This window comes from Pygoscelis adeliae, unplaced genomic scaffold (assembly GCF_000699105.1).
Source record: "Pygoscelis adeliae isolate BGI_AS28 unplaced genomic scaffold, ASM69910v1 Scaffold209, whole genome shotgun sequence".
Classification (NCBI taxonomy): domain Eukaryota; kingdom Metazoa; phylum Chordata; class Aves; order Sphenisciformes; family Spheniscidae; genus Pygoscelis; species Pygoscelis adeliae.
Window position 1 is genome coordinate 1,488,802 of NW_008825538.1, and position 10,350 is coordinate 1,499,151.

Below are 10,350 nucleotides of genomic sequence, written 5' to 3' on the forward strand. Positions count from 1 at the left end.
GCTCTATGAAGACAAGCAAGAGTTACTGTCCAGTTTCAGAAGAATAATCTGAAACACAGAAAAGTAAAGTTGCTTCTGAAGGTGAAGGTGCCTCAACTTAGGTATGCTGCGTTGCACCAGCTTTAAGAGGTACACAGCACCTGTACATTAAGATACAAGCCCAAGGGAAGTATGAGTGCTCAGAAAGCAAAACAAAACTAAGATCTTCAGACGCAAACAGTGAACCCGATTCTAATGAAACTTAATAGATATTAGAAAACCAATTCCTTTCTGCTCCTTTGAGAAGCTGAACAGCATACCCAAAGAAATACTTGTATTGAGGGGGCGGGGGGAAGAGAAAAAAGAGAGCCCTGAGAATTCACACCAGCTGATGTCAAGTATGGAAATTGGGTGTTCATATAAAGAAGCTGGTTTTCCTACAATATTTTATACAGTCAATAGAGAGTTCAGTTTCAGAGGGTGGTTTGGGGTTTTAAGGATGTATTTTGGAAAAGCTCAACTTTCTTTGTCTGTAGGGAGTCATGAGCAACCTGCTTCCTAATTTATGCACCCAAAAGACAGGAGGCTAAAGGTAGGTTTCTGTCAATAGTCCTTTTACTTTCAAGCTGTAGAGCCAGTCAACGCTGCAGCAATAGGTGCATTTCTAGGAGGGCTAGGGAAGCGAGCTCTGCTTCTCATTACCATAAAAGCAGGTTCTGATGTGCCCTTTGTTGCAGACAAGAGGGCGCTGGTTAAGGTTATAAATCCTGAAGGTGGCTTTTTTTAATTCAAGATCTGTATAATTTAAGGAGAACTAAAAATACAGAGGGGGTCATGGACCTTACCTAGCTCACGTACACTGTGAGAATTTGTAACAGAGTTGATACAGTGCTTTGAAGATGCAAAACTGCATGCAAGCGTTAAGTAGTAACACAATATCCAAGAAGGTTGTAACTTCAAAATTTAGTCTTGTGTGAATGTTTACTAAAGATTTATATTGCAAAGCTGAAGCAATGTTGTACTTAAACAGATGATCCACAGGAGTCTTGCTACGGTTATGCTATATTACCGAAGATGAGGTGTTGGTTGTTCCCAAGGGAAAGTGAGGTGTGATTGGTGATATTGCTTCATTCTGTTGCATGAAAATGCTTCTTGACAAAATGTTGTCATTTTTTTAAAGGGAGCCAGCTGTAAGTCAATCTAAATGTCTTTCAACCTAAGGCCACCTGTGGCATCAGCCCTTGCTCATTAGAAGCTCATCACCTTTTCCTTGTTGCTTAATAGGTTATGTTTTCACCTGCAGTGACTCTAGTGCTCTTGATTATGGAAATCTGGAAGCTGGCTTTCTGAAAGCGGTCTATCAAATGCTAATACAGATTTATTTCTGTGCCAGCACTACATGTTTATTTCTTGTATTCATTCAGTGTGGGTGGACCGCATTGTGTGTACATCAGTACTTCTTTACTGGGTCTCTCTGGTAGCTTGTACAAAGGTATTACACAGGAGTCTTGTGTGGTACTGGGTTATAAAGCAGAGATAGTAATGCTCCACTTGGTAAAGTCCTCTGCTCTTTCAGCTTCCACTGAATTTATAGCCACTCCTTAAAGCAACAGAAGTAGGCAAACTCTGAATTTCACCAGCTTGGACTGAAAGAACTGTAAGTCCCTGGCATGCTGTTCGGCACTGTATCCACTTTTTGTCTGCTCCCATTTGATAGACTAACTGGTGTATTTACTTTTGGAAAGGAGTTTTAGAAAAATGTCTAAAAATCTGATCTAAAAAGTTAGAGGCAATGAACTGTTATTTAAATTGCACTTAATTGTGATTTTGACTTGAACTTATTTGAATGCACGTGTCTTTGTCTCCCTCAAAATGCATTTCTTCTAGATGTTTATCACTGTGACATTGAGGTTTTTATGGTGCTCTGAAGTGCTTCAGAGGAAATGGAGAGTGTTTTAATACTGCTGGTTTACTCTTCAGCTCTGCAGTAATTTCCTTACTGCCTAATTATAAGGCTTGGTTTAATTTACTCTACACATAATGTTTACTGATGCACATATGGTGCCATATTTCAGGAAACTATACCCATATCAGGTAATTTTGTGTAAGGCTACAGTGTGTAACATTTTCATCAAATGAAGGAAAGTTTGATCTGCAACATAAAAGTAATGATGGATTATTTTTGTCTGGCAAAATCCAAAGAGTGTAGCAGCTATAGCTGCTTTTGCTTTTTGAAATAGAGACTTGATTTTTTTTTTTTTAACTGACTGAAGTTGTGAGCACAGAGGGTTGGCCTTTCGAAGTGGCTTGTGAGGAATTATGAGGCAAAACTCAGTGACAGCTATATTGCGTTAAAGTAGATTACTGAACATAGTTTGTCATTATTCCTCAAATAATGAATCTTAGGCTAGAAGATGCCTAGTTCTGTAATCACTGCAGAGAAAGAAGTATGGAGTTTTTAAAACTCTTTAATAAGAGACACTGTAAATGTAGAAGAAGTTCAACAGAAGCGTATAATTTTGCTACTCAAAAAAACCAAAATAAAACAAACAAACAAAAAAAACGAACAAAAACCTACTCCAAGAAATTTCTATCGATGATAGTTTTACATAAAGAAGCTCTCACTGTTCTACAGTGTCAACCAGAGAATGGCCAGTAGTCACATCAGGTAAAGAAACTTATAGAAGCTTGGATTCATAAAGACAGCTTCAAATTTTGATGTTCGTTATCAACAATGCAGTAGCATGAGGTAAGGAGCACTATAAATGTAGAGAAAACATGGTCCTTTTCCAAAGACTTCTGTCATTCTGTCCTCCTAATGGATTTATGAGCAATGACAAAGTACGTAGAATTTAATTTCCAAATGAGATTTCAACATTACATTTGCTTCTTAATTGACATTAATTTTGTTCAGTAATGCTATTTCTAAAGTATTATAAAAGGTCTTTAATGTTACCTGTTATTAAGCGACCAGAAATATAAAAAGTTTTGTTTTCAGTTTTTGCTTTATAGAAATTACTGCAAAGGGGAAGAAAACAAAACAAGAATAAAAACAACAAAACCCCCAACAAAACAAAACAAACCCAAGAAAAAAACCCAGGCTCTGATCTCACTGCAGTAAGGACTTTTCTGGAAGCTATGGATGTTAATTGATAGTATCAGATATCAATCATCTCTGTCTATGGGGCAGGATCAGTTTGTGACTTTGAGTGACTCTTGGAAAGGATGATAAGAAATCCACTTTTGCAGAACCCAATCTATTTTTAATCTTGTTTCAGCCATCATCTGGAACTCCAGTAGATAGGTCTACCAAAGACAGCTGTCATCAGCTTTCATTGGAGCTAAATCTTTAGGTCTTAGAGAAGCTGATGATAATATTTAGTATGCCAGCCTGTTCATGCAGCTAGGGTAGGTGGGAATACGAGTGTGATACATGTAGCACTTACTCTATTAACCCTTTAAAGCTTATTGGATCTAACTGCTTTTAAGTGAAATTACTATGCATGCTTACCATAGTGAGGATAACTTCATGAAGGGGTTTCTTAGACAACTTCCTTTCCATTTGTGACCAAATAGCTATTTAACCTCCTCAGAACAGTTTTGTCCCCAGTTATTTTTTGTATTTCCTGTTTTTATAAAAACCATAAAGCTCCAAAGCCACCCTACTTTATTTAAATATTTCAACAGAGCCTGGGATAGTACATGAAGATACACAAAGTGTTGTGGCTCTCTGTTTAATCAGTGGATGTTTAATCCATGATTTTTATTCTTCATTACCCTCCTCTTTGTCACACCTCTCTCCTCTCTTGCATCAGACCCTGTAGGCTTGCAGTCTTGGTGACATTTTTGATACTTTACAGTCCTCCTCAGTTTTTACAAGGATATTTTTCAAAGTCTTATCCCTTTTCTTCTCTGCTGGGGTAACCTCCTACAATCTTTCCCTTCTTCTTTGTTCCTACGTGTTATGTCCTGTTCTACAACATCCTTCCATATTCTCCTTGTCACAGCTCTACCCTCCCAGGTCATACAGAATGCGAAAGTTAATCATTGTCTTTCGCTTCTGGATTATTTTGACTTCACTGACTGTTCAGTCACTGCCTGTATTTCTGTCCTCCTGTTTTTCCAACATTTTTCAACGGTAATCTCTGTACTGTCCTCTACCTTTTTAAAGCCCTGTATAATTATTTATTGGTAGAAATAATAAATATTTGGTACTATCCAAGCAGTTCAATTGGCGTTAGGATTTTATTATTCTATCCAGACATGAAACAGGACAGAGTTCTTGCCCTGATAATACTCATATATTTGGGGGGTATGTGGACATCTGTCCCCCAAGCTTATACAAACTTATACATTTTTCTCTGCTTTTATGTAACTGCCCTAATGTTGTTAGCAAGCCCAAGGCTCACTCTTGCCAAAAAATATTTGTTGAAAAGGCAGTATAAAATTTCTAAGTCACAAAAAATGATAACACTCCCCCCCCCCAAAAAAAAAAAAAAAAATCCAAAACCAGTGAGGATTAGGTACCTAAGTAGTTGGTAACTAAGTTCTTCTGTGCTTCTGGCCATATACCATTTTGAGGAATCCTTTGTAGTGACCTACACCTAAGAGGAACTTGTTTTGCGTGTCTTATTGTCTTTCAAATTTCTGGTTAAAACTTGTCACTTCAAGTTGCTTTCCATTAGTAAATTCATCCCCAGGCTCTCCCTGACTGGGGAAGTTTCTCTTTAGAGAGAAAACTCACACACTGAAAAATATATGAAGAAGTATGATCAGTCTTTGTAAGAGAATTTCTTCCTGAGTTTTTATCTTAGCCTCAAATCTTAAATATTTTTATGTAGTATATTCCAGAAATCTGTATTTTGAGTGTCCAAGTGTGATACATGCTTCAAATGTTAATCTTTTTGCTGTTTAATCTGTCAAGACATAATTGCTGGCATTAGCGTCCACATCCCCCAATCTACCATTTTTTGGTCACATCTTCATGGGTTGTAGCGTGCAGAATCAACTGAGACTTTCTCTTCAGCACTCTACTGCAGTAGCTTCTGATGGTCACCGTCTTATTCTCCAGAACTCAATTTCACGATATACTGGAGGAGACACACTTTAACTGCGGTGGAGAAGACTTTATTTTCATCTCTTTCAATTAAATAAATACCTGTTTGGGAGCGCTCTGCAGCTGCAAACTGGAGTTGGGCTCAGCTTGTAGTGCGTGTTAAATAGAAAATGGTGAATAAGGTGCTCCTTGGTAAACTTTTGTTCCAGATAGCTTTATACTGCCAGTCTTTATAAAGTTTAGCAATCTGTTGGAGTCATTAATCTCCTGCTGAGACTTTACCTTCCAGTGTCAGGATTAGACATTTAATTCTTTACTAGACTGTAAGTAACACTAAGACATTTTGGTTCTAAAATTGTTATATAGCCACAGAAAACATCATTTCAGTGGGCAGTTTAACCTCTTTGAGCTCAATTATAGCTGTGAACCGACAATGATAAAACAGCCCTAAATAGTGCTTAGAACAGTAGAACATGATGCTATCAAAAACAGCAACTGACTCTGCACCATAAACTGACTAAATTGACTGAACTGGAAAGACATAAAATCTGCCTTGTGGTACACCATTCAATACTTTAAAAATATTTGCAGGCCTTGATGTTTTCCTTTCATACCTTTCTGCTGCTCTGGCAAACTTCTTATTCTTTCAGCTATATGTTAATTAATAAAGTTTTCTCCATGACAAAATGAATTAAGCAAGACCTTTTTTTAATGTGCTTTCTCCTCTAACAAATGGAGTTTCATGTAGTGGAAACTACCCACACTTTGAAGTCATCTCTAACTTAAAAATTCGGAGGGGGGGGAACACGACTAAAGCATTGTCTTATGAGTAATAGTTTGTGTCATAATATTTACATCAGAATACAGGGTAAATTAAGGCATTGCAATGACATTTGTTAATGTATGTACAAGCACAAGATCTTATGCTGTTTTCAGAATAAAACTTGATGTGTTTTCACCACATGTTTTATGACCATTTAAATTCAAGTCACAGACTTCTCCCGTTCCCTTCTGAACTGATGCTGGTTGTATGAAACAGTAAAATCTCTGGATGCATAAGCCATCACTTTGGCTGGACTTTGTTGCAGTATGCAGAGGAACATACAAGATTAGTTTTCCAGTAGTTATTTACCTTGATGAAAAGCCCTAATTGGATGAAATAGACTGGTAATGCTGAGCTAAGACTTTTAGATGTCTTGTGTTGTGCAATTAATATTACCTTGTCACATACACATTTCGGCTATTGGATGAGTGTCTTATGTTCATACTCCTGTCACATTTAACAAATGATTTTGTCAAGTCACTCTTTATAGCCTGTGGTGATGGATGGCAAAATTTGTGGTCTCCTGCATACATAAAAACCGTTAACTATACCTTTCAACTTCAATGCAAGGGCATCCTAAAACTCAGATAACCAATTTCTAAAGAAATTATAATGCGTGTTTACATGAGGGGTCAGAAATATGCTACTGACATCCATGATTAACACAGCATGGGAAAATAGAATTTGTTAATTTTATAGTTATCAAACCTGTGACAGTCAGAACTCGGATTTTTTTCAGCTGCTGCAACTCTGAACTGCAGAAGGCAACATACAGTTACCATTAGAAACAAGATATCCATTTTATTCTTTCATTTTTCTTCAGATATAACTCTACTGTATATTTACAATGGTAAACCCCAAATTGCTGGTTAGCTGATGCTCTTACTGTCGTTTTTTATGGATTTCTAGTACATGGTTGTAGACTGAAGGTATTTAATACTGATGAAAATAAGCTGCATACTTAAACGTCCTGAGACTTTTCTTAGTTCCATGGGGCGTGTTGTTATAATCGGATCTATAACACTGCATTGACCTTGATTAAAAATTGAATTGCTTGTTCATTTAACACAACACTTTGAAACAGATACCTCCTTATGGAACGATATAAACAGAAAACTGTCAGTGTTCATTTAACATTTAAAGTAGTTTTTCCAGTGCAGTGGACGGTAGGCATTGAACTTGAGCAAGTGGATTTTTTTTTTAAGGATTTTCCCTGAGAATGAGATGGAAACCACATGGGATTTTGAAAGCCTTTGTGTGTTCTTTTGGAAACACCACAGTTTGGCATATTTCGGTCCAATGGACTTCAAAAAGTCTAGCTGTAGGTACTGAAGTGAGACATCTAACTTGGGAGCGGAGCTTCTCAGCAAGTGTTGGGAGATGGACATCTGCAGAGGGTGATTAAGCAAATGTGAGATGAACCCTCTCTGGCAGTATTTCTCCCTTAATGCTGGCTATAGATGAAACCCTTCATTTATTAGGGAAGGATTGATATACATAGTGATTGGAAATCATCAGGCATATAATGCAGAGTGCTATGCTGGCGCACTATTCTCTGACACTTAACATCTTAGTGTATTTTTTCTTTGTTTGCAATGCTTTGATATATTTGGAGCAATATTAGTGTTTATCTTTGTATTGAGAATGCTACCTATGACAACTGTTCATGGATAAGGATCTCATTGTATAAGATGCTGTGCAAACAGGCCTAAAGGACGGTCTGAAAGAGCTTTCAGTACAGGAATAAAATAAGAGTCAGCAAGTGGATATCAGCAGATTGATGAGAGAAAAGAAGAAAGAGTACAAGGTGACAATGTGATAGGTAGTAGCAACCACACACAGGTTCCTAACTGTTGGCAGGTTTCTGATATATTCTTCTTCTCTGTTTGTTTGTTGTTTTTTTTTTTTGTCTTTTTTTCCCCCTCTGTTTGTATGTATTACTGTGTTAGCTATTCTGAGTGCCTTTAATCATTTTGGGATTGGAAAAATACTTTCCAGGTAGAACCTGAGTAGAATTAATTTTTAAGGGAATTAAGAATTGCTGTTCTTAATACATTGGCTGCTTTAGTTGTAATAGAAATAAAAGGAATGCCTTATGCAAACCCATATATGCTATTTTGCTTTGCTTGTTTTTACTGCACCACTCAGGGATTGAATGGAAATATTCAAAGTTTGCTTGCTCCTTATTCAAATAGAGCTGACAATTGCTGCTGTCAAACAGGAAATGCATCTTGGATCATGTACTTAGTGTCTAACAATATACCAGCTTTCAGTATGATTGGGTGTTTTGATGACACCTTGTCTAGCTAGAGCTATCTTGTCTGGACTGCAAAATAGAGAAAATTACTTTTCCTGATGTTTCATCTAACTAAAAATGCATGACTTAAGGAGTCTAATGGCTAGGCAGAACTCCAGGCTGAATAGCTCCCAGCTTGTGTTTGAGTCCACAGTTTTTCATTCTTAAAACCCAAAAAGCTGGAGAAAACATGCTAAAAATGTTTATGATCCATACTCTTATAGAGCAATTAAGCTTCCAGGAAGAATTACTTAAGATTTCAGTCATCTTTCTGGCTGTCTTTCAAAGTTTAGTGAAGTTTGACATTAATTAGTGGTTATTAGCAAGGTAGAGAAGAAGTTAGTGTCATCATTCTTACAGTAATATTGTTTCAAACAGATGTTTTTATGAAATAACAAGGTGTTTAATCTTTGGTAACTTGCAGGGGGGTGTGTGTTTTGTTTTTTTTTCTTTGGAATAAAATCTAGTATGTTTTCTAATCCTCCTGGAAAATGCTTAGAAAGGTTTTCTGTTTATACCTGTTGGAGGTATTTGAAAGAGAATACAAACGACAAGGCATGTGCTAAATGAAGTATTCATTGCATAGAATACTATTCAGTGCAGGAATTAGAGATGGCTTAGAAATATTCAGGGTAATATTTTTAATGGTTGCTTGAAGTTAAGCTCCTTAATCCATATTTGGCTTTTAAGTGAGCTGAACTGTTTTTTAAAGTATTGTGCAGCTTTCAATTCTCATCAATTTGCAATGTATTATGTGCGTAATCACCATCGTCCTATATAGATCCATTCAGTCCAGTAGGATTAGATGTGTGATGAATGATGAATCTCAGGAGGGTTTTGCAGAGCTAGGCCCTTAAGTGTTTGATATGTGTATGCTTGCTGCAAATATATAACGTGGAATGAAGAAAGAAAGAAAAAAGCCCAAACTCCCACACAATGCTGTGAGATGTGACACATCAATGTTTAAATATAAGTAGCCAATGGATACAGTGGGAACGTATATTGATAATTCTCCTTTTATTTACTGGTCTGCTTTCTTTTGTCACAGCTACGGAAGGCAGTAATGGATCATATATCGGATTCATTCCTGGAGACCAATGTCCCATTACTGGTTCTCATTGAGGCCGCAAAAAGTGGTAATGAGAAAGAAGTGAAGGAGTATGCTCAGGTCTTCCGTGAACACGCCAACAAGTTAGTTGAGGTAAGTGACCTTATTGACACAGCTAGATTTCCACCTTGCCTCTCTAGGGGAGGCAAGAAAAGTTATGTACTAGCTGAAATGTTAGAGGTAGCATTTCTGTAATAGAAGTTTCAGGAGTTTTGGTCAACTTTATCCCGGTGATTGCACAGCAAATGTCTGGATGTTTGGCAGAGAGGAGCATGTACTGTACTTTAGTAGTTCATTAAAGAAATTGAGCATGTTAAAAATGATATTTCCAGTATCTTGTCACAAGTCATGAGCAACAAGAAGTAAATTTCATTTCAGGTTTACTAGCAGTATGATAGATCTTAATTTCCATTAAGTAAAAAGCCAAATAGGTGTTTCACAATACTATGGCTGGTACTGGTCAAAGGCTGCTCTAGACTTAAGAGCTTGTCATGCTGAACTAAAATAGGGAAAAGGACACAGAGAGAAGGCGTAGCCTTAAGACCATATTTACTCTTGAAAGGTCTGTATTACAAATGTATATACATAGTATCTTCTCTTTCTGAAGAGACCTATTGTGTAAAGTCAAATGATAATTTCAAGTCTTCAGGGATGATATTGAAATAGCTCTATTCTACCATGAGGAGTATAAAACTTAATGATTGAAACCTGGATGTTCATTGAATGGGCTTTTATTAAAATAACGGTAATGTTCATCTCACTTTGCCCATTAACAGATCAAATACTATGAAAAATTCTTGTATTTCTTGAAGACAAATAGAACTCGGTGATTTGCTTGATATTATTATGTGGCATTATTGACTTCTCTGTACTGGCATTATTTTCAAGAATATGTAGCCCCTTTGCAACATAGAATAATAGAATTGTTTAGGTTGGAAAGGACCTTTAAGATCATCAAGTCCAACCGTTAACCTAGCACTGCCAAGTCCACCACTAAACCATGTCCCTAAGCACCTCATCTACACGTCTTTTAAATACCTCCAGGGACGGTGACTCCACCACTTCCCTGGGCAGCCTGTTCCAATGTT

The 10,350-nt window shown here is 37.0% G+C and overlaps 1 protein-coding gene across 4 annotated transcripts in view; it reads left to right on the plus strand.

Moving 5' to 3' along the window:
- The window catches only part of CTNNA2 (catenin (cadherin-associated protein), alpha 2), a 478,985-nt gene that overhangs the window by 361,271 nt on the left and 107,364 nt on the right, over positions 1 to 10,350 (plus strand). For all 4 annotated transcript variants that reach the window (XM_009331867.1, XM_009331865.1, XM_009331864.1 and 1 more), the window contains one exon: positions 9,203 to 9,355. In XM_009331867.1, coding sequence (XP_009330142.1) covers positions 9,203 to 9,355 — 153 coding nt within the window. The remainder of the gene's footprint in view (positions 1 to 9,202; positions 9,356 to 10,350) is intronic.